At 43.2% G+C, this 25,015-nt stretch overlaps 1 protein-coding gene and 1 non-coding gene across 2 annotated transcripts in view; both read left to right on the top strand.

Moving 5' to 3' along the window:
* The first annotated feature begins 888 nt into the window (after window positions 1-888).
* On the top strand, window positions 889-1,078 carry LOC116270921. The gene has a single exon (XR_004179223.1). It is a non-coding gene; the product is annotated as a U2 spliceosomal RNA (small nuclear RNA).
* A 4,565-nt stretch (window positions 1,079-5,643) lies between these two features.
* Window positions 5,644-25,015, top strand: part of TOP1 (DNA topoisomerase I) — a 94,743-nt gene continuing 75,371 nt past the window's right edge. The window contains exons 1-2 of the mRNA XM_021921056.1: window positions 5,644-5,936; window positions 6,266-6,290. Of these exons, the coding sequence (XP_021776748.1) occupies window positions 5,904-5,936; window positions 6,266-6,290 (58 nt within the window). The 5' untranslated portion in view covers window positions 5,644-5,903. The remainder of the gene's footprint in view (window positions 5,937-6,265; window positions 6,291-25,015) is intronic.

A 25,015-nucleotide genomic window follows, 5' to 3' on the forward strand; every position in this document is an offset into this window, starting at 1 on the left:
TTAAGCAAAAGGAGGAATCAATTTAAAGGTGCTAGAACAGGAACCATGCAACCAGGCTTCAGGAGAAAGTAGGAACCAGGGTACTGAACTTCATTCATCAGGGTTCTCTCTCTCTCTTTTTTGAGACAAGGTGACACTCTGTCACCCAGGCTGGAGTGCAGTGGCGCCATCTTGGCTCACTGCTGCCTCAGCCTCTCAGGTGATCCTCACCTCAGCCTCCCTAGTAGCTGAGATTACAGGCACACACCACTATGCCCAGCTAATTTCTGTTTGTAGAGACAGGATTTTGTTATGTTACGCAGGCTGGCCTCAAACTCCTAGGCTCAAATGATCCAGCCACCTCAGGCTCCCAAAGTGTTAGGATTATAGGTGTGAGCCAAAGCCCCGGCAGGGACTTCTATCTCTTATCTCTTCCTCCACCCACTTCCTCCTATTTCCTCCCCCATCTCCAGGTTTCTCTGGCCCTTCTGACAGCAAGTAGGGCCAGGAGCAGCTCCCTAATCTACATACTACAGATCTATCCACAAGAAGATAGATGGAACCATTCTCCTCTTCTGAATTCTAGAGCCTTAAGGAAGTTAACCTGAGTGGCTCAGCTTGGATCGAGTGCCCATCCTGGTCCAAGTAACTGTAGCAGCACATCTGTGTATTTGTGTATCTTGTTCCTCCATAATCTTGCAGTCCAGGGAAACTGTGCAGATGGATGGGTTCCTGAAAAGCAGGAGTTGCTTAGACAACCCTAGAGGTGTTCCGTTCTGGGAGACAAGAGTTGGGCCAGGTTGATAACTAACCTAAGAGAGTCAGAATCAAATGAATAAGAATTAAATCTTGGGTGACCACCTAGATCAAGAGTCTCGAGGTTCAGTCATTTCAAAAAGTTCAAGTCTCATTGCTTCTTGGCCTTCTGGCTAAGATCATGTGCAGCATCTGTTCTTACCAGTTTAATATCTGATACATTCTCTATCTGAGGATAATATAATAAATAGATTTTTGGAGCAAGGAGATGGAATAGGAGCTTGGTCTGTCCACTCTACACATTGACCTGGATTGCAGTACCTCCAGGAATGGTGCACCCTCTCTACCACCCCCAAAAAGTCCAAGTCTCAAGAAGTAGTCCGGAAAAAAGTGTTTTTGGATTTATCTACATTTTTTTTTTTTCTGAGATGGAATCTCCTTCTGTCACCCAGGCCGGAGTGTAGTGGCACCATCTCGGCTCACTGTAACCTCTGCGTCTGGGATTCAAGCAATTCTCCTTCCTCAGCCTCCCAAGTAGCTGGGATTACAGGTGTGTGCCACCATGCCCAGCTAATTTTTGTATTTTTAGTAGAGACAGGGCTTCACCATGTTGGCCAGGCTGGTCTCGAACTCCTGACCTCAGATGATCTACCTGCCTTGGCCTCCCAAAGTGCTGGCACTACAGGTGTGAGCCACCGCTCCTGGCTGGGTTTACCTACATTTTGGAGATGCTGCACTCCAGGTCCCTCTTTTCAAGAGTCACATAAGTATTTGCATATGGAAGACCCTGAGAAGGCGCCTGGGAAAAAAACCTGTTTAACTGTGAATATAATAATGTATGTATTTGTATGTGGACCTCTTCTTTTAGTGGATTATCTATAAACCGTCCACTGTTCCCAATGCATACTTTGGAGACAGACCTACACTACCAGTTTTCACCTGCTAGTTATTTTTATAAGGGTTGGGATGGTCCATGAGTGAACAGTCTTGATTTAAAGCAGTGTTTCCCAAACCTCATTTATTTGCCTATAACCTTCCTGGAATTTGTCTTATATGTCTCCTCTGTGCACTATTCCTATATGTTTTTATGTAAATCAATCATTTTTTTATTTTATTTTATTTTATTTTTTTTGAGACGGAGTCTCTGTCGCCCGGGCTGGAGTGCAGTGGCACCATCTCGGCTCACTGCAAGCTCAGCCTCCTGGGTTCACGCCATTCTCCTGCCTCAGCCTCCCGTGTAGCTGGGACTACAGGCGCCCGCCACCTCGCCCGGCTAGTTTTTTGTATTTTTTTAGTAGAGACGGGGTTTCACCGTGTTAGCCAGGATGGTCTCGATCTCCTGACCTCGTGATCCACCCGTCTCGGCCTCCCAAAGTGCTGGGATTACAGGCTTGAGCCACCGCGCCCGGCCCAATCATTTTTTTAAAAAGCCTCATCCCAGTTATATCCGTAAAACAATGGTCATTTTTTCTTATACATATTGGAATACATATCTATTAGAATTAAAATGCTTGTCCATGCACTATCAATAATCTCCTCAATTACCATATGGTGGGGACATGGGTTTGAAGTGTTAGGAGTCAGGAGTGGCCTCTGTAAGACAGAGTAAGTCAGTCAACCTCTGAGCACTGCCAGCCACACATGCTGGCAGAGTTCAGCCTGTGACAAGACCGCCTGGATATTTCCATGTTTGTGCACAGGGACGTCCTCGGTCTGCCATTGTGAAGTCTATGCTGTTTTCATGCCTACCTAGTCTTTTTTGGAGGGACCTGGAAAGCAAATGCACGCTGGGTATGGTGGCTCATGCCTGTAATCCCAGCACTTTGAGAGGCCAAGGTGGGCAGATTATGAGGTCAGGAGTTCGAGATCGGCCTGACCAACATAGTGAAACCCGGTCTCTACTAAAATTGAAAAAATTAGCTGGGTGTGGTGGCACATGGCTGTAATCCCAGCTCCCTGGGAGGCTAAGACAGGATAATCGCTTGAACCCAAGAAGCGGAGGTTGCAGTGAGCCGAGATGGCGCCACTGCGCTCCAGCCTGGGTGACAGAGTGAGACTCTGTCTTAAAAAAAAAAAAAAAAAAAAAAAAAAGCAAATGCAGATTCTCCCTGAGAAATGGGGGTTGGGAGAGTGGAGTAGTGTGGATGTACCATTTTTCCTGAAGGCAGTCCTCAAATTATCTTGGACTCACTGCAGCAAGCAGATGCCTCATCTTCTGGCCAGGGATTGATCCTGAGATGGGAAGAGTATGAGAAGAGACACCAAGAGCAAGGCAAAACTGGCTCTGGCAGCTTGCTTCAGAGAAAGAGTATAGCTTTGGAGTCAGGCCAACCTGAGGATGAATCCAAGACTCAGCACTTACTAGGTGCCTGCCCTCAAACAATTATTTTTTGATAGTCTATTAAAGACCCACAATGATCACCACAGAATGGACGAGGAAACTGGGACTCAGAGAAGTTAGACAACTTGCCTGAGATCACACAGGTAACAAACAGCAGAGCAGAATTCAAACCTCAGTTGATTTGACTTCCAAATGTGCGCTCCTAACCAAAGCAGGGTAACCTGCTTTGATTTGCCCATTTCTTGAGCACCTCTTCTGTAGGAGGGCCTGTTGCTAGGTGCTGGGAATTCAGTGGTAGGCAAGATGGACAAGATTCCCCCCCACCCCCTCACAGACCTTGCTTTCTATAGGGGAAATAGACAGGAAACCAATTACTCCATTTGTAACTTAATAACAAGTGTCATAAGTGTTACAAAGGAAATAGATACTACAAGGCACCCTTTGTTTTATTTTTGTTATTTATTTTTTGAGATTCACTCCCTCTGTAGCCCAGGCTGGAGTACAGTGGTGCAGTCTCGGCTCACTGCAACCTCTGCCTCCCGGGTTCAAGCAATTCTCCTGCCTCAGCCCCCCAAATAGCTGGTGTGCACCACTACATTCTGCTAATATTTGTATTTTTAGTAGAGACAGGATTTCACCATGTTGGCCAAGCTGTTGTTGAACTCCTGACCTCCAGTGATCCACCTACATTGACCTCCCAAAGTGCTGTGGTTACAGGCGTTAGCCACCATGCCTGGCCTATAAGGCACCCTTGGTCAGCCAGTGGAAGCAGGGTCAGTAGTGTGCCTGGAAGTCACTTTGAAAAAGTGATATTTAGGTTGATCTTGAAGCATTCACAAAGTGTGGTAAACACATCTAATGTTTACCATTAGATGTGATAAAGATACTGATGGTCCACTGGATGAACATTTTTCATATTTACTTCCAAATGATTTCATAGATACTATTTCACAGATAACAGGATGAAGGTAAATAAAAAGGAGATCAATTAAAATATTAAAAATAATAGTGAAAGTGGTAATAGATGCGGCAATATCCACAAAGGAGTAATGGTTCGATTAGCATGTTGAAAAGATCACTTTGGTAATTGTTGGAATGCAGTTTAGGAGAGGGCCAAGAATGGAAGCAGCAATCCGTTAGAGTGTAGTGTTTTGGAGTGCAGTGCTTTTTTGTGTTTTGTTTTGTTTTTGTTTTTAGACCGCGTCTTACTCTGTTGCCCAGGCTGGAGTGCAGTGCAGCCTCGACCTCCTCTGGCTCAGGTGATCCTCCCACTTCAGCCTCCCGAGTAGCCAGGACTACAGGCACATGCCACCACGCCCTGCCAGTTTTTGTTTTTTTTTTGGTAGAGTCGGGGTTTTGCCATGTTGTCCAGGCTGGTCTTGAACTCCTGGGTTCAAGTGATCTGCCAGCCTCAGCCTCCCAAAGTGCTAAGATTACAAGTGTGAGACTCCACCCCCGGCCAGCGTATTGTATTAATCCAAGCAAGAGAACGCCGACTTCAAAGGCTTATGGGCGGCAGAGAGAAGTAGATGGAGTGAAGAGAAGTAATCAGCGGGACTGGTGGGAAATGAGGGAAAGGAAGGTGTCAGGATGGGGCTTTTTCTAGCTAAGTAGAGTTGAGTTCATCCCCAGAGAAGCTTGAGAGGCATCCAACTATAGATGCAAGGTAGGTGGTTGTTGGTGCCTTGTCTTTAAGACAGTTTGCCTTTTGTAAAACAGGCGACCTCACAGAGCTATTGTTCAGAATTCAGAGCTGGGCACAGAATAGATGCTCTATAAAAGGCAGTTCTATTCCCCATTTGCTCCGTCCTCCCAGCATGCTAGGGATACAGCCGCGGATAGAGACAGGTTCAGTTCCCTTTGGTCTCTTGCATTCCTCCTCCCCTCAGCACAATTCCTGGGCTCATAGCGGATGCTTAGTATTTGTAGAATGAACCAAAGAAATCAGACCCTTGGTGACCCAGGGCTACATGTACTCGGCGGAAAACTGGGGCTAAACCGGACCCTTGGTTGGTTGAAAAATTAAAATAATTTTTAACAAGTGGGCGTGAAATACTCCAGAAGTTGGAGGGCTTGGACAAAGGCTGGGGAGGGGACTCCTCCCACCAGGCAGCCTCAGGGCCGGCTTAGCAAGAAAGGAGGCGCTGGGGAGACCTCTGGGGTCCCGGCTGCCAACGTACTCGCTGCTCCAAATAGATGGGAACGCGGGACACCAGCTCGCCTAAGATCGCCTGGGTCCCGCCGCGGCCTTTAAAGGCCCACCACGTGGCTGCGCGGCCAGCCCTGGCCCGGAGGCGGTGCCCGGGTGGCGCCTGCGCACTGCCTAGCAGAGGGGTCGGGGTTCCGAGAAAAGGCGTCGGGAGAGGAAGGGGAGGCTGCTTGGGGTGGGACGCCGTGGGAGGAGTCGGCTCCTTATGCAAATCACAGCGGCGCGCGCACGGTCCGGAGGCGGGGCTTGCGATGCAAAGCCGGGTCCGTCCGGCGAACCGCGAGGGGGCGGGCCGCAACCCTCGGCCTCTTTCCGCGAGCGCTGACGTCGTCGACGTGTTGTTTAAAAGCGACCGCGCAGGCGCAGTGAGCCCAAATGCGAACTTAGGCTGTTACACAACTGGTGGGGTCTGTTCTCGCCGCCCGCCCGGCAGTCAGGCAGCGTCGCCGCCGTGGTAGCAGCCTCAGCCGTTTCTGGAGTCTCGGGCCCACAGTCACCGCCGCTTACCTGCGCCTCCTCGAGGCTCCGGGGTCCCCGTCCGCCCGCACAGGCCGGTTCGCCGTCTGCGTCTCCCCCACGCCGCCTAGCCTGCCGCCGCGCTCGTCGCTCCGGGCCGACATGAGTGGGGACCACCTCCACAACGATTCCCAGGTACGGCCCGGCCTGACCCCGGCAGCCCTGGACCTCGGCCTGGCCGTCCCGCGACCCCCGGCGCAGGCCCCTACCCCAGCCCCGGCCCAGCCGCTTTGACAGGCCGGGACCCCGGCGAGGTGCCGCCCGCCGGAGTAGATCGGCTCGCTAGGCCGCGAACAAGGGCCGCGAAGTTACAGTTCGAGGGGGGATGGTTGCCCTCCGTGGCTACCCCCGGGACCCCGTCCTCCCTGGGGGCGCAGGGTGGGCCAGGCCCCCAGCCGCGCGCGCTCGCCGCCAGAGGGGTTAAAGTGGCTGTTGTTTGATATTCTCTCCTTTTCTTTTTCCAGATCGAAGCGGATTTCCGATTGAATGGTGAGTGTGCCCCCTGCCCCGACCCCGGGGCCCCCCAGCCGCCGGCCGCCTCCCCGGCGCCCTGCCGGTGCCGGGCAGAGGACAGACATGGCGTCCCAGAGACTAAGTCCCGGCTCCTCGCTCACCGGCCCCATTGTTCCCATCGGGCCGCCTCTTGACCCCCTTTCCGGGGACCCCAGCTCCCCCAGATCCCGGCCCTCCCAAGAGGGGGCAACGGAGACCCGGTGTCGTCCGCCACCCGGCCTCGGGCGGTCTTTCCGGGCCGGGATTCCTCCCGGGAAAGTCGCCTTGTCGACGGTCGGGACTTAGTCTCTGCGCCATTTTCTTTTTCTCTCTCCTCTCCTTTCTGTGCCTGTGTCTCTTTCTCTCCCTCCCTCGGCTCCTTCCTTGAGCTGCCCAGAACGAGATTTCTGCAGAGCAAAGCTATATAAATCACATACTTCACCAGAGAGGGAAGGATGGGGGACTGAATTATTATTTTTTAAACTTTATTTTGGGGGTTATTCCCTTTCTGCTTCATGTTTGTTTCCTTTTTTGCTTCCAGAATGAAAGATTTCCTTAGGCAACTGTTAATTTTTTTTTTTTCAATAGGATGTTTATGATAGGAATTATGGCTCTAAAACTAAAGTCACCGTTTGTGGAGTTCTTTACGTTTCCAGGTTGTTTTTCCCAAGTTACGTTCTTTGCAAAGGTAGCAGTACCTCACTAAAGAAAGTTTGCAAGTTCTCTGTGGGTCACCCAATGTAAATGTTGGATTTTTAAAAAATTAAACTGTTAGTGACTGTAACTTTTCATTGTGGCTGAGGTTCCCAATGTAGTGTTTTTTTGGAAACGCAGTTTAGTTTGTACTTGTTGGAAGGAAAGATTGTTGAGCATCTCTTGTGGACCTGGTGTGTTGGTCTTTTCGTTTGGGCTGTAGGGAGGAAAAAAGGATTTTATTTATTGAAACAAAGAGTGTCCAGCACCCACCCCTGCTTCCTGTTCATTCTTTTTCACGAGCCACTGTTTTTCAGGAATCAAGAACTAGCTTGTTTTTTCCAATTCTTTATGTTTTTGAACCCTTTTCAGTCAAATCAAGGCATTTATTCTTTGTGTATTTCTACTTCAGTTACCCAGGGAAGATTACTCCAATAAAAAACTCATCCTTGCAGGCTTTCGAACAACCCTGTTGAAGGAGAAGGTACCTTCTGTAGTGTGCTGGGAATTCCCACTGATTTTGATGGTGCATAATCCTGCTCAATTGAGTCTGGGTTCCGGGAACCTCTCCAATGGGAGAAGCTGATGAGTAGGTTTTCTAGTGTTGTAATCAGCAGTCCATCATGTTAGCCTGCTCTACTGAGAGCAACCTTATGTTCAGAGTTTGAAGTGGGGCATCCAGCAGGAGAGAATCTGGTTTAAAGTATGGCATTTCTTGAGCACCAGTTATGTGCCAACCACTGTGCTTAGTGTAGAGCTGATCCTGTAACCACAACACTCCTTTGCTCTCAATTCAGTCTATTGGGGGAGACATTATTAGTTAATTATAAGGTAATTACTGGGGCATATGTGTACCCAAAATGCTTTGAAGTATAGGGGACTTAATTTTATCTGAAGATGGGGAAATTTCTCAGAGGAGGTGACTTCTGAGCTGAGGGTTGTGGAAGACTGGACGCAGAGAATTGTCGGGTTGGAGTGTTTCTTAAGTACATTTAACCAACCTATCACGATTTTAAAAGAGGGAGGAGGTGAGGCCTGCAGTTTAGAAAACCACAGTATAGACATGTTTCTTTGGGATACAGGGGCAAAGAAAGGATGTGCAGGTGAGGCTGTAAGAAGTCCTTTTGACTTCGCTAGAGGAAGGTGGGATCTTAACATAGAATGTATTCTTTTGGCTGTCAGGCTGGGCTGAGTAGGTAATGTAAGTAATGAAACAAAGTTTAGCCCTTTCTTCTTGTGAGAAAGTTGACTTACATGGTTCTCACCTAAGTCACGTGAATGATTGTGAGCTGGTTAGGTTATTGATCTTTACTGACATATTTATAGAGGCTGAAGTAATCTGCCTATGTTGACTTTTAGAAGTGTTGGCTCACATTTAATAGCAATAATAGCTATTATTTATTGAATACTTACTGCCAGGCATGAATCTCAGCTCTTTCCATGGGTCATCTAATTAAATGTAATCCTTGGAAGGACCATCGTGAGTTAGGTCCTATTATTTCTGTTTTGTAGATGAGGGAACTCAGGCTTCAGTGTATTTACTGGCTTGCCCAAGGGCCGTGAGTTGACCACTCTAAATCCCATGAGCTGAGCCACTGTGCTAAAGTGATACTGTATGATACTAGCATGAAAAAATAAAAAGCCGCAAATCTCTGTTTTCTTACAGAGCTGAAAAAGGAGAGAGGGAAGGAAGGATTTGATAATTTGTCATTTGCTTTTTATCTAAACATGCTTCTTCAAAAGAAAAAGCGCTTTGACTGTCTCCCTGCCACCATAAAGGTCTGACACTGGTGTAATTATTCTTTGTGAATATTGTCTGGAAGATGTGGTGTTAGTAACTATGCTTGCTGTCTCAAGTAATACATTGTTAACCAGTGATTGATTTATGTAACTATGAAAGACACTTTAAAAAAAGTAGAAATCAATGTTTACTTACGCCCAGATATGTCATTATTGAACTTTGTATTAAGAGGATATTGCTTAAGCATGATTTTAAGAGGGCCTAACCCATCTTACAGATTAACTGTACAAGTTCATATATTAAAATCAAACGTCTCTCATTTTGCCTGCCCTCATCCCCTAAGATATAAAAGATTCCCCCCGCCCCACCCCCCACACATTTTGGAGTTCATTCTTCACAATATTTAAAATTGTAGCTGTTTGTATGTAATTTAGAACATTCTGGCCCATACTCAACTGCTGGGAAACTCTGTTATTTATATTTAAAACGTTGACAGTGAGTTAGGAATTTGGAGCAGAAACCGTATCTAGGTCTAAGTGAAAAGACTTCCTAAGTATTGGTAGAACAAACTGTAGTGGGGCTGAGTCATTATTACAGTACTGTACAGGCTGCGTAGCACTCTGTAGAATTGATAATGGTAATACCAGGTTAAAGTGTTAGCGATTCTTCTGGTGTTTCAGATGTCTTCAAGTTTTTACCTGTCTGCAATGGAGATAGGGAGTTCTCCCCCAATTGACCCCCTTAGCGAATCTCAATACTTGACTCCATCAGTCTTTAGTCTAAGAAATGATATATGGGATCATGGTTTGACATCTTGCGCTGATTCTGGTTGGCTTAATGGAATCAAATTGGATGAAGGTAATTAAATATGAATTGTTTCTGATGCTAATAGACGGTTGTACTTCTGTGCTATTGGGTATGGATTGGGATGGGCGGTAGCATAGCTGAATGCGGTGGGGGGATTTCAGGTAGCTGATGATGTGGCTTTCTGAAAATTGCCATTACCTTTTTAAAACTGAAAAGTGATGGTACCACCAAATGAAATCTGCAGCATCCTCAATCAGGAAATACTTAAGCATTATGCTCCAAGATGGTTGTCTTTCCTTACGTCGCAACTGGACTCCTTGAGGCACCTTTTTAGAATTAGTGAGCCGCTAGGATTTTTATACTACACTTTGACATAAAACAAAGTTGCTTGTCAACATGTGTTTTTTAGTTTACCAGCATATCAGATCTCACAAACAAATTTTAGGCTAGGATTGGATGTTTCTGGTAAAAACAAGAAAATCCAGGCATCACTAAAAGAATCATAAATATGTTGTGGCATGAAAGGTGCAAACTAAATAATATAGCTAGCAGTAACAGTCACCAACTCCTGCTTTTCTTTGGTTCAGTAGATAGAGTAAAATGGAAAATAGCAAACCAAGGTCAGTCCTCAAATCTCGTTTTAACCAATAGCAGCAAAAAGAATTGAGTCTTTTTCCTCTTGCTGTCAGCATAAAGATGAGGAATTGAGAGAGTTGAAAAGACATTCATTAGTTTGTTCAGATTATTAAATAACATATCTTAAAGTCTATATTCCAAAATTGGGCTGTGAAGTTATTTTGTTTTGCTTGTTTTCAGTGCGTGTGTGGGGTGGGGAGGTGCAAAAAAAAGTTTGCCTTTTAATATACAACTGTGTTGTGTATTAATTATATAATAACAGTTGTCCCCTGCTGCTAGTGGTATGGAAAATCATTCTGTTGTGCTTTCTGAATGCGTATCATTTTAGAAGATTTCAGATTATACTAAAACCATGTTATTTCATGTTAGTTGGACATGAATGCATATTTACATGACACATCATTATCAACTTTTGCCTTTTGCCATCTTTTTAGTGCAAAGTAAAACTGATACTCTTCAAATCCAAAGTTGTTTCCTCAGAAGTGTGTTTTGTGAGGGATTGCATCTTTCCCATGTGGAAACTGCGTCCAACTCCGGTAAACTGGGTTCACTTGGGAAAATGAATTCAAATGTAATTAGCTTGAATGAAGCTGTGGAAATGTTTGAAATGAGTATTTTGACGTTGGACCTGGAGGTTTAAAAAAAAACAGAACTCTTGAAAGAATAGTAAAATATATTGGATGTGGAGGTGAGAGTCAGTTGAATTTTCTGTGTTGTGTGGTTTAGATTATCTGACTGTCCCTTAATTATTTTGAAACCATTAACTTTGGATAATAAGGGCATTTAGGCAAACAGTTGACACATGGATTTCTTAAGGTAAAGAGTTTAGAGACTTCCAAATTAGCCCTTAAGAGGCGAATGGGTATCGTGTTTAAAGGAAGCTTTCAGATTGTGTTTAAACTTTGAGTAGTAATATTTGGAACAGGTCTTTTCTCTCTATTTCCATGTCTCAAACATCTCAAGTTTGAGCAGCAGCTTTCTATCCCCGTGGCTACAGACCAATAGCTGCAGTAGAAAATCTAAAATAGAGGCCAGGGTTGGAATAATTATCATTTTGCCAATCCCCACCCTCCCTGCCACCTGCGTGTCTAGATGTGGGCAGTATGTGCTGTGTTGATAGCATAGGGCCTGGGAAGGGTGGACAAAGTTTGGGGGTTGTGGGGAAGCTTGTAGATGAATGTCTATTAGATATTAATGGTATTTTGGTGGTATTATAAGAAATGGCTGATAGTTTGCTGAAATGATTTTGTAGTAAATAGGTATTGTTGAACATTTTCTGTGTGTATAAGAAAGACCCTAGATATTTTTCAAACTGGGAGAGAAGTGACATTACCGGTATCTCATGCATATCTCTGGAGTATATAGATCGTAATATCAACTTTGGCTATCTGTATCAAAGTTTGTATTAACTGTCTTTGTGTCATTTATGTCTCAACGTTTAGTGAAGAAGGAAATTCCAAGGGAGGTAGGCAACTTTTAATTTTAACTTCTTTCCTTTTTTTTGAGCCGGGTAGAGGGCAGACAGGGTTTCTGTTTGTTGCCCAGGCTGGAGTGCAGTAGTGTGATCTCGGCTCCCTGCAACTTCTGCCTCCTGGGCTCAAGCGATCCTCCCACCTCACCCTCCCAAGTAGCTGGAACTACAGGTACACGCTACCATGCCGGGCTAAATTTTGCACTTTTTGTAGAGACGAGTTTTCTCGCCATGTTGCCCAGGCTGGTCTTGAACCCCTGGGCCCAAGCAGCGTGCCTGCCTCAGCCTCTCAAAATGCTGGGATCACAGGCTTCAGCCACTGTGCCCGACCCTTAATTTCCTTTTGGTAGGTATTCGTTTTTCATTTGTTGTCTTAAGCTTCTAGTTTCACCCACTTATCTCTCTGCTAAATTTTTCTGCAATGTGTAATAAATGTTTTAATTTACCATCTTTCCTTCTACCCTTCCCATCAGATTTGGGGTGGGGAGGCAGCTCTACCAGGCCATTAATTCCCCTCTGAGCCTTTGAAATTCACATTTTTGTTTCTGTGGATTCAAGGAGCCTAAAGAACACAGTTCATTAGCATACCTAAGAAACACCTAGGTAAGCTCCAACAAAAGATGGTAAAGCAATCAGCATTTTTAGGGACTTTAGATCTCCAGTATTTGTTGTTGTAAATGATGATGTTGGGAAAAAAATTTCACAGGTCCCTGGGTATTCTGACGTTTTCCTATATTTTAAGAACGAAACCGACCCAGTCAGCACATGGTCCCATTATTCTTCATATTGTTTTTCTTAGCACACCCTAGCAAAGATAGATGCCTAGGACTTTTCTCGGCTGTTGGAGTTTACAGAAAAAAAGTTCTTTGTTGAAGGTTAGTCCTCCACCAGAATAATACACCCTTTTGCCCCTTAATAGAAGTCCAAATGTTAATCTTGCTATCATGTATGTATGAATACCCAAATTTATAAAGCTTTGTAGGTATATTACTGATTGTGCAGGAGACTAGTAGGTTTCAGAATCATTGTCATTTGTGGATCTCATTGGCTAAGACCCTTTACTTAACCTGACTCCAGTAAGGTAGCCCCTTTGTTTCCTTCTCGTTGTCTGAGCTCTTGCCAAGCAGCAGAAGGAGAAGTGGGATGAAGGGAACTAATTTTGAAAACGTATTAGGCACCACATTTTTATGTGCATTAAATCTGAATTGAATGAAGATAGTATAGATTGCACAGGCTTATGGAGAGAACCAGAGACCAGGAAAGGAAATGTTTTTTTCTTTTTACCCTTTATTCCTTTTCATGTCCCCTTTTTGATAACGTGCTGCTTTGGTCCAGATTCTGGAAACCCCACTCAGGCTGTAATTGGTAAGCTTCTAGTACAGGTATCACAACCTGCCCTTGATTATCTGCTGGTAGAGATAGCTTGGACCCTTTGTGTGTGGAATGTTAGGTCTAGGGTGTAGCGGTGAAGAGTGGGGGTGTGAGGAGACAGCTGTGTTAAAATACAAAATTGGTATAGGATTCAGAAAAATCTAAATAAGTCCCTATTTTTCCTATGAAATGTGGGCTGGCCACTGAACCTTGTTTTCTCATCCATAAGCAAGGATAATATTTATGTTTCACAAACTACTGAGAACTGGATAAGTATATGAAGGTGCCTCTCTGTCCTCATTGTAAAATGTAAACTTTGATCAGACAGCTTCTATTCTCAACTGGATCTTTATTTTGAATGTTAGGTTTGAAATAGTGATTGATGTTGGGGAGTCTTTCACTGGTATTCCGTGTTAGTTTTAAATCTTCTTGACATTTACACAGTGAATTGTACCATGTAACTAGTGTTGTTGAGTCCTTACCTAATTGAATCAGCATAGCCTACACTGATCTCTTCCAATTACAAAGTAGTCACTGTAAAGTAAAAGGTGTCTTCATATCTAGGTTTGGGCTAAGTAGGAGCCAATGTATATCTGGTTCCTACTTTTCTAAGAACGAGGTTACAGCAAAGTGGTCATTGCCGAAAGAACTTCTAGCAGTACTGAAGATGGGCTCAGAAATGAAAGAAGTCTATTGATGTGACTAATTTCTCAACCATTTAATAGAATTATGGATTTTCTATTAAAAATAACCTGACCCTTTTCGATGCATTTAATAAAATGCCACGTTCATTATTTGTTAATTTTTTTTAACTACAAAATTCAATATGTCTTGTGTCAGCATATTTTTTCAAAGGCCACTATTTTACTTCTCCCCCAAAGCATTTTAAATTGAACAGAGAAGTCTCAAAGCACCTGAGAATTCAGTTTTTCATTTATTCAAATAGTTGCTTAAAGTGACCAACTCGGTTTTCTTTGAAATAGTAATTCTTGGGAATAAGAATACCTTAAATAATATAATAAAGCTTATCTGTGAGAATTTAGTACCAAATGCCATGTTAACAGTTACGCGTGAGTATAGGCATTTGGGAGATTCCATGAAAAAACTTGATAAATTCAGCAGAAATTTCAGTAATGGCTCAAAAGTCTAGCTAATGCTGAATATTGAATTGCTTTGAATTTGTTATTTTGGAAGTGCTACTTAAAGGAAATAAACGAAAGTCATTTAAGGATGTGTTCAGTAGTGTTCATTAGATTTAAGCCAAATGGATCTTAGTAGAGATCTTATGCCATTCAGCAAAAGGATTATCACAGAAGCATCACAACAGGCGCAGACTTACATTCAATTAAAAGTAGGCAGGAGGACATAATTTTGTAGTGTAGAATTTATGGAATAGGGCCTAATTTTAAAGAATCTTAAAAGATAAACATCTCAGGAAAAATATAGTTCATAAAATATGGGAAAAAAATCTGGGAAGATGGGTATTTGTTAATGCTCTGTAGCTCTATTGCCCTCAGTATACAAGGAATGTGCCCGCAGTAGGGTTGGATTTAAGTCTTCAAAGCTTTGGTCTCTTTTTCTTTCGTGTTCTTCTGATACAGAGTGCGAATAATCTCCCGCCCCTCAACCCCACCTACATCCCCACCACCCCATAATAGAGACTTAAAGGGAATTTAAATTCGAGTTCTTGAGCTTCTGCTCAATGGCTAGGTCTTTGAACAAGTTAATATCAGAGCCTTAGTTCTTCACCTGTAAAGTAGGTTTAATACTTACTTTACAACATTGAGGATTAAAGAGCATGTGAGGATTACTTTATGAAAGGTGAAGCTTAGAACAGAATTTTTAGTTCCTTGCCAATGCCAAAAAAAAAAAAAACCCAACACCTTTTTCAGAATTTGCTTTATTAGTCTCTTTGTACAAAGGGAACATCTTTAATTTCTTTAAATTTGGACATACATCTATTGTGAAATTCTAACCAAGCTGGAGGGGTCACTAGGGAGCATTGAGTATGATACTATTGCTGTAAATCATAGAAAGGCCGGCTCAGGAGGGTGCTGACTTGCTTTGACTTTGTGGCAACTTCGGTTGCCCAGTGACAAGCACTTGCTGTGTACACACCACTTCGTTTGTTTCTCATACCTTAAATTGTGGATTAAAAATCTTTGGGGCAGGGCTGGCGGCTCATGCCTGTAATCCCAGCACTTTGGGAGGCCGAGGTGGGCAGATCACTCGAGTCCAGGAGTTCGAGATCAGCCTGGGCAACATGGGAAAAACCCGTCTCAACAAAAAAATAATACAAAAATTAGCCAGGTGTATTGATGCACGCCTGTAGTCCCGGCTACTTAGAAGGCTGAGGTGGAAGGATTGCATGAGCCCTGGGAGGTAGAGGTTGCAGTGAACCGTGAGCATGCCACTGTACCTACCCCATCTTGGGCAACAGAGTGAGACCCTGTCTCAAAAAACAATACTAATCATCATCTTTAGCAGTGATTAACTTTCGCCTTTCACACTTGGGATGGTGCAATATTTGGCAGTCTACTTAGGACACTAAAATTTTCACGTTTAATTGTAAATGGAAAAGTTTAAGTTGCCATATTCATTCGTACAAACATTCAGAAAGTGAATATCTGTAACTAGACACAGATGAACAAGACAAACCTACATGCCTATCAGGATGAACTTTGAAATTAGTAAGTTGTTAGGTATATACAGTCACTTCCTCTGTTGAGATTTTTCATTAGGCCTCAGTACAAAGGCTCCTGTCATACAACATGAATGGGGACTGGAGGTACTTTCTGGCAGTTAATATTTCACTATTGGTGCAAGAGAGTGACATCTCCATTTAGTCCTAATCGTGAGTTTTTTCCCCTCTTAAAGAAATTGGAGACCTAGGACCTTGGATTTCCAAAGATTTCCAAACTCTTATTCCTTAAAAATGTTACAAAAAAAAAAATTTTTTTTTTTTTTTTTTAGTATACTTATATACCCGTTAAACCTTTTTGCCTGAAATAGACAGAAAGATTTAAGTTCTGTGTATTTATTTCCTATTATCTTTTTGTATCAGACACCCTTGTTGCATGAATTTTAGAAAAATAGTTTTTGGCTGGGCGCGATGGTGGCTCACGCCCGTGATCCCAGCATTTTGGGAAGCCGAGGTGGGCGGATCTCAAGGTCGTGAGATTGGGACCATCCTGGCTAACATGGTGAAACCCCGTCTCTACTAAAAATACAAAAAATTAGCCGGGCGTGGTGGCGGGCACCTGTAGTCCCAGCAACTTGGGAGGTTGAGGCAGGAGAATGGCTTGAACCTGGGAGGCGGAGCTTGCAGTCAGCTGAGATTGTGCCACTGCATTCCAGCCTGTGCAACAGAGCGAGACTCGTCTCAAAAAAAAAAAAATAGTTTTCACGTTTCCTGAGCAGGTAGGTTGTCAGAATGGCTAGAGATGTTCACATTCTATGTGAGAAATCATGTGACAATAGCTAATTCAAGTATTTTGAATAATTTAAATCCTTGAATTTAAAATCACCATCTTCACATATTTGAAGAACTAAAATCTTAGAGAATAAATTCTAATCCTGGGAAACTAATTTTATGAAACTATTTAAATATTATTGACCCTTCCTAATCCATGAAGTGTCTTGATATGGGTAATACATAAAAGCTGTTAAAGCTCTTCAGAGAAAGGTGCAGAGTACATAGTGGTGTTACTTACAGTGGTTTGAATACTAGAAAAGTGATCGGGACAAAATGTTAGACTTACTGTGCCTTAATCGTACTGTCAGTGCATTTTTTCAGGAATGGATGCAGTGTTAGTAGTTCTTACTGTTTAATACCAGAAATGAAGAAACAAGAGGTTCTTAGGAATTGATTGTGGCTCAGGATCTATTTCTTAATTTTTAGTGTTTCCATTTAACCAGGAGAGGAAAGGAAAGGGAGGAGAAGGACACAAATTGGCTAATCTTTATAACTACTGGCTTGTTACACTTGATTTCCAGGCCAGGCACACAACACTGAGAAGTCCCTAAGAAGTACGTTTATTAGAAAATCGATTTTTTAAAAAAAAACTCATCTCTACTAAAAATACAAAAAATTAGCTGGGTGTGGTGGTGCATGCCTGTAGTCCTAGCTAGTCAGGAGGCTGAAGCAGGAGAGTCACCTGAACCTGGGAGGCAGAGGTTGCAGTGAGCGGAGATGGCGCCACTGCACTCCAGCCTGGGAGACAGAGCGAGGCATCGTCTCAAAAAAAAAAAAAAAAAAAAAACCATGTTAGGTTCTGTTTAAGTAGTATTTCTTATACCCTGGAATGAATGAATGCCTCTTAGTCTTTAGAATTTGATAACGTTTAGCTAGGTATACCCAATACTTCTCCATTTTACTACATATTTTTAGGAAGGCACTAAGTATTGTGAACTCCTTGAGAGTTCTAAACATCTCAGAGCCTGTTTCAGTATTGATGGCATAGTCACAGATACTCCATTTCCTTTCTAGGGAAGTCTGCCTGCAATTACCACCTAACCCCAAGCCAGAAGTGTAACCACTTTTCTCTGGCTTTCATTGAGCTTTTGTTATCCTCTTTTAATATTTCATTCTGTAGTAGTCTGTATTTATGTGTTTTCCTTATTAAGAAGTGGCCAGCACTTTGGGAGGCCAAAGTGTGTGGATTGCTTTAGCCTGGGAGTTCTAAAGCAGCCTGGACAACATGGTGGGACCCTGTCTCTACAAAAAAATACACAAATTAGCCAAGCACGGTGGTGTGCGCCTACAGTCCCAGCTACTTGGGAGGATGAGGAAGGAGAATCGGTTGAGCCCAGGAGGTCGAGGCTGCAGTGAACTCTGTTTGCCCCACTGTGCCCCATAACAAGACCCTGTCTCAAAAAAAAAAAGTAAGAGCACCGTTTCATTCTGTATGGTCAATATAGATGCTTTCAACAAACGTTTCAGTTATGAAGTGCAAACTCCTTTCTCCCCTAGCTTGCCAGCTGGTTGAAGATCAAGTGAGAAACTTTGAGAGCTTAACAGTAAGTTTTCATTGTTATTCTCTTTTTTTTTTTCTTTTTTTTTTTTTTTTTTTGAGACAGAGTCTCGCTTTGTCGCCCAGGCTGGAGTGCAGTGGCGCGATCTCAGCTCACTGCAAGCTCCGCCTCCCGGGTTCACGTCATTCTCCTGCCTCAGCCTCCAAGTAGCTGGGACTACAGGCGCGCACCACCACGCCCGGCTAATTTTTTGTATTTTTAGTAGAGATGGGGTTTCACCATGTTAGCCAGGATGGTCTCGATCTCCTGACCTCGTGATCCGCCTGCCTCGGTCTCCCAAAGTGCTGGGATTACAGGCGTGAGCCACTGCGCCTGGCTCATTGTTGTTCTCAAGCTAATGTGCCTAAAAGTCACCTGGGGATGGTTGATGAAAATACGTATTCCTACTCGTACACCTTGTAGTGGAGGGTACTGAAAATCTGCATTTTTAATATATCTTCAACAATCCCAAATGATTCTGACTAATGCAGGTGACCCATGACCTCCTTTGGAGAAGTTGATCTATCTATCTGAACTTTACTATCTTATTTGGCTGAGGATGTGTATTTGCTTCATTCAATTACAGTACTCCATTGGTTAAGGTATAATGCTTATAGGATGATGATGATGTTTATTATTAGTTGGAGACAGAGTCTCGCGTTGTGGCCCCAGCTGGGGTGCAGTGGCACAGTCTGGACTTGCTGCAACCTCTGCCTTCTGGGTTCAAGTGATTCTCCTGCCTCATCCTCCTGAGTACCTGGGATTACAGGCACACACCACCACACCCGGCTCATTTTTGTATTTTTAGTGGAGACGGAGTTTTGCCATGTTGGCCAGGCTGGTCCCAGACTTCTGGCCTCAAGTGATCCGACCGCCTCGGCCTCTCAAAGTGCTTGGATTACAGGAGTGAGCCACCGCACCCAGCCAAGCTTACAGGATATTTTTAAAGGACCCGAACAGTGTTTTTTAATATATGTTTATAAAAGCTTGATACTTCGCTCTAAGTTAAATAGTTTCTACCTTTCAGTGAGCACTTACCAAATAGCAGATATAGTTAACTGCCTTTGCAGCTGTTTTACTGTGTGTCAGAATCCTAATCCTTTCTACTACTTCAGTATTTAACAAACCATTTAATTCTGATGTTACTTTTTCGGATTGGGTGACAAGCAGAGCACAAAGAGCAGGGTTTGTTTCATACTAATACTAGGATGGTTAAATCAGGACTTTAGAAAGTAAGTGGGGTACAGCATAGTTTAGTGGAATACTGAAAATCCAATCTGAGGAGCTCACTACCTTTAGATTAAATTAGTTGGGGACTTCAGCTCCTGATGGTACTGACTGAAATGGAAGCATTTGAATAGAGCAGTATAGTTGACCCTTGAACAACACGAGGGTTAGGGGCGCTGACTCCTGTGCAGTCAGAAATTCGAGTTATAACTTTTGACTCCTCAAAAACTTAATAGCCTACTGTTGACCAGAAGCCTTACTGATAACAGAAACAGTCAATTAACACATATTTTGTATATGTTTTATATACTATAATCTCACAATAAAGTAAGCTAGAGAAAAGGAAATATTAAGAAAATCATAAGGAAAATATGTTTACTCTTTATTAAGTGAAAGTGGATCATCATAAAAGCCTTCATCCTCATTGTCTTGTTGGGTAGGCTGAGGGGGAAGAGGAGAGTTTGGCTTTGCTGTCGCAGGGATAGCAGAGGAGAAAGAAAACCCTCATGTAAGTGGACTCAAGCATTTCAAACACGTATTGTTCAGGTGTCAGCTGTGGTTCTCAATGTGTGGTTTCCTGGTCAGCAGCACTGCATTGTTTGAAAACTTGTTGGACATGCAGATTCTTGGGCCTCACCCACAACTACTGACTCTTAAACTCTGGGAGTAGAGGCTTAGCCATTCAGGTTTTACTGAGTGTCTACCAGGTGATCAGACGTGGACTGAAGTTTCAGAACCAATAGAATAGAGCAAGATACTAGTTTTGTAGTAATTCAACCTCTTAAGCAGTATTCCTTCTTCTTTCACAAGGAATCATGGATGGGGTTATTACTTGTGCGTGCTTATAGTTGTGAAGTTGGAGTAATTCATAATCGGGGGAGAATCTTCTGGAGTATAAAAAAATTTAAGGAGCAGTTATATGATTAACACCAGAAAAGCTTCTTGTATTTCTGAAGAATATATACCACCTCAGTAGGAGAGGTGTGTTCAGTCTTACTCTTTCTACAACTAGTCGCCCAGAGAATGGCCTGCGCATTTCAAGCCCCGTCAGTGAGAATTGTCTAGACAAAGAAGGTACCTTGGTTGAATTAGTAACAGGATACATGAAACAATGTATCAGCATACTTAAAGTCTTTATGGCCAGACAAGGTGTGGACTTAGTGTGTTTAGAGGCCCCTGACCCTTGGAAACAAACGCAGTTTAGGCTGAGCTGTGGATCCCCATGTAGGCCAGAGGTTTGTAGTCGCTCTCACTCTTCCTGGGCATCAAGGATTCCTTAATGGAAGCAAAGGAGGACAAGCCTACAGGAATGGGCCTGCCCTAATTGAGCTGGCCTGAGAAGATACATTTTCAGGTTAGACAAGTCCTTTTTCCCTTTTAAGTTCTGCCTCTTGGGAAAGGAGATGCATTTGTAGTGCAGGGATGTCCTTGTGAAAATGTGACTTGCTATATATAGAGCAGCATATGAAATACAAGTGCCCAGCCGGGTGCGGTGGCTCACACTTGTAATCCCAGCACTTTGGGAGGCCAAGACAGGCGGATCACCTGAGGTCGGGAGTTCGAGACCAGCCTGACCAACATGGAGAAACCCCATCTCTACTAAAAATACAAAATTAACCGGGTGTGGTGGCGCATCCGTGTAATCCCAGCTACTCAGGAGGCTGAGGCAGGAGAATCGCTTGAACCCAGGAGGTGGAGGTTGCAGTGAGCCGAGATCATGCCTTTGCACTCCAGCAGGGCAACAAGAGCAAAACTCCATCTCAAAAAAAAAAAAAGAAGAAAAAAGGAAACACAATTGCCCATCTTAAGGGTCTTGTACTAGTTAATTACTTTCGGAGATAAGTAAAAAAAATTCCGGCGTTGTCTTCTATTAAGAGAACAAAGGTAGTTGGTAAAAATGGAATTTGTTTGCCCTGCTCCTGAAGCTTAAAATAATTACTCTATCTCTGTTTTGTCTTACACTTCGGCAGACTAATAACTTCAGTTGAAATGTTTTCTGGGCAGGTGCTCATTGAGGGCCTGCTTCTCCAGAGGTTCTGTGCAGTAGCAGGCTACTTTGAGACAGCCAGCTTAGCCAGGCCTGGGAACCACACAGAATAGTACAGTGCCATGTAGGGAAAAGGTCCTTGACTGGGCTCCAACAGGTACAGTAGAGAGTGCTAGGAAGCAAAGTATTGTCCTGGATCATTTCATCCAATAGAACTTTTTGTCATGATGGAAATGTCCTATATTTGTGCTGTCCAGTATGGTAGCTGTTAGCCATATGAGGTTTTGTTTTTGTTTTTGTTTGTGTGTGTGTGTGTGTGTATGTGTACATGTGTGCATGAGAGACAAGAGTCTTGCTCTGTCACTCAGGCAGGAGTGCAGTGACGCGATTTCAGCTTACTGCAACTTCTGCCTCCCAGGCTCAAGTGATTCCACCCTCACCTCCCGATAGCTGGAATTACAGGCGTGGGCCACCACACTCAGCCAATTTTTTTGTGTTTAGCAGAGACGGAATTTTGCCATGTTGACCAAGTTTGTGTCAATTCCTGGCCTCTAGTGATCCACCTGCCTCAGCCTCCCAAAGTGCTGGGATTACAAGCGTGAGCCACTGCATCTGGCCCATATGAGGCTTTTGAGCCCCCTTGATATGTGGCAAGTGAGACCGGATAACTTATTTTACTTAATTTAAATATAAACTAGCCACATGTGGCTAGTGGCTACCATATTGGACAGCACAGCTGTAGATAAAATTTAGATAAGACCCAAGAGATTGTGGTTTAGATTCTACTTGGAATATGAGTGATTGGGGCTCTTGGAATTTAAAAATCCAAAGACACATGTGAATTTGATGTGTTATTAGTTTGAATAACAGCTTTCCTTCAGTATGTCTACATTGTTTTATCCTGACTGACATGCTAAGAGGGCTTACATGCTAAGAGGGTAAGTAATGTTGTGTTTACCAAAGCAGTTGGAAGCTCAGGCAGTTTTATTTGTCCGTTTTATTTGACCCCTTAGAGCTAAACGGGTGAAAATTTCAGGTCCTTTGGATGAAGTAAGTTCTCATTTTGTCTCAGCAACCCTATGAGGTAGGTTATGTCTATTGTGTAGTTGACAAAACAGATGAACTTACGTTTATATACACCTTTATGGATTAGTAGCCTTTAAAATGGTTGGTTTTATCTCACAACTTCATTTGAAATTGTAAGTTTCTAGCATGTTGCCTATAACAAGGTAATTTATTTCTATTTGTTAAATTGTTACCAGTAATAAGTCAATAGCCTACTATAAGCAGTAGAGAAGCAAAGATTGTAGACTACCAAATAGCACCCAAGAGGCTAACTCATGCAAGGTGTTGCTTATAGTAAAAGCAGATCAGAACTCAGCCTCTGTATTCTATATGGGATTATCTTCTCACTTGCATGTTCATGATCAGTGTAGGCTGCATCTTATAAGTAATCTGGCTCACAGTTAGCTAGACATATATTATTAGTCTGATGGAACAAAATGGGATTGTAGCTTTGACCACTATGATGACCACTGTCATATAAAGTCTTAGATACCAACTTGATAAATTGCTTAAAGACTGGGAATAGATCCAGATTCCTCCAAGTTTAGCTTCCAGTTGTGATCAGTTTTGGGGGGATGCAAGGAGAAAATGAATAGGAATGAAATAAATAGCTGATATTTGAACATTTTTATTTAATTTTTTTTTTTTTTTGAGACAGAGTCTCGCTCTGTCACCCAGGCTGAAGTGCAGTGGCGCAGTCTCTGCTCACTGCAAGCTCCGCCTCCCGGGTTCACCCCATTCTCCTGCCTCAGCCTCCAAGTAGCTGGGACTACAGGCGCCCGCCACCATGCCCGGCTAATTTTTTGTATTTTTAGTAGAGATGGGGTTTCAACGAGTTAGCCAGGATGGTCTCGATCTCCTGACCTTGTAATCCGCCCGCCTTGGCCTCCCAAAGTGCTGAGATTACAGGCGTAAGCCACTGCGCCCAGCCTGAACATTTTTAATGCCCTAGGCAGTACCTTAAGAATTCTAAGCTTTCATTTATCAATCCTGAGGTAGTTACCATTACTATTTCCAGTAATGTTAACTGGGCCAGTTTACTTTTGAAGAAATTAAAGCTTACGGTTTAAGTAAAGTAACTAGCTCAAGGCTTTATAGTTACAACTAAACCACAGAGCAGGGGGGCTCATCTAGGCCTACCTCATGCCAAAGCCTGAGTTCCTAATTGTGACACAAAACAAGGTAAAGGAGGGCCTGGGGTAACTTAGTTGCCTCCTGAGAATTCTGGGCTGTGGTGAAATTACCCATTAGACTGGGGGCTCTCATCTCTTCACTTACGATGTGTCCTTAACAGACTAAATGCAGGCTTTGCTGCGCTTTAATGTAATTCTTTCCCTATTAAAGGAAGCTTGCTTGCCTTTGCAGCAAAGCCCCCTGGACAGTTTATTTTTTAGCAGTTCAGCTTGTGCTTGGACCCAGTTATTCCAGAAATCAGTAAAATCTATTTGAGTATTCAAGAAAAAGGATCTTTTTGTTAAATAAGGATTAACTAGAAACCTTATTTTATAAGGATCCCTGAAGTCTGCTTATTTACTAAGGAATTTCATCAGAGATGGTTAGCATTTTGTGAACAAGTATGATGTTGTTCCCACTTCAAGGGGGATAAATAACAAATTTAACCAGCTTGTTGCTTAAGAAGCAGAATTAGCAGTGGGCCAGTCATTGGCCTTGCTTCAGAGTTATCATGTGACTTACTTAGTTTTGCAGAGTGGTAGATTTTAACCACTTTCAAGTCAAGTTGGTTGGCCATTCATGGACTGTGTGCAGGGCGAGAAGAGAGATGAGAACAAGTTAACAGAAAGCTGAGGTGTGTTAGACAGGAGTAGGTAAATCAGGGAGGATATTCTTCATTTAGACCCTGAGCTTGAGTAAGACACCTTTCTACAGGAGACATTGCAGATACTTTCTAGTTAATACTAACTCAGTGTTCTGCAGACTACACCTGCTTTTGTGTGGCCCACGAACTAAGAATGGTTTTTGTATTTTTAAATTTAGGCATGTGCCACATAACAAGATTTCTGTCAACAATAGACCACTTATATAATGATGGTCCCATAAGATAGAAGATGATACATTTACTGCCCCTTTTCTATGTTGTAGATACGTTCAGATACACAAATACTTAACACTGTGTTACAGTTTCCTACAGTACTGTAACGTGCTGTACAGGTTTGTAGCCTAGGAGCAACAGGCTATACCATACAGCCTAGGTGGTAGTAGGTTATACCATCTAGGTTTGTGTAAGCACACTATGATGTTTGCATGACAAAATCGCCTAATGACACATTTCTCAAAATGTAGTTGGAGGAAAAAAATTGAAAGGAGGAGAGTATTACTTCACGACACAGGAAAATCACGTGAAATACAAATTCCAGTGTCCATAAATAAAGTTTACTAGAATGTGGCCATGCTTATTCATTTACATGTAATCTGTGGCTGTTTTTGTGCTACTGTGGCAGAATTGAATACTTGCAGTGGAACTTGAATGGGCTACGAGGTCTAAACTATTTAGTACCTGGCCCTTCACAGAAAAAGTTTGCTGACCTGATTGAGTGTGCTTGTGTGTATCACAGGAAGCTCGCCAGGACTCTTGGTACGTAACCTCTAGCTCCCAAAGGCATCTGAGCCCCACTGGCAGGACTCAGTTACCTGTCTCTCTCTAAGCATGACTGCACTCACTAGTGTCAAGACAACAAAGAGAACTTCTATTT

This window comes from Papio anubis, chromosome 16 (genome assembly GCF_008728515.1).
Source record: "Papio anubis isolate 15944 chromosome 16, Panubis1.0, whole genome shotgun sequence".
NCBI classification, from domain to species: domain Eukaryota; kingdom Metazoa; phylum Chordata; class Mammalia; order Primates; family Cercopithecidae; genus Papio; species Papio anubis.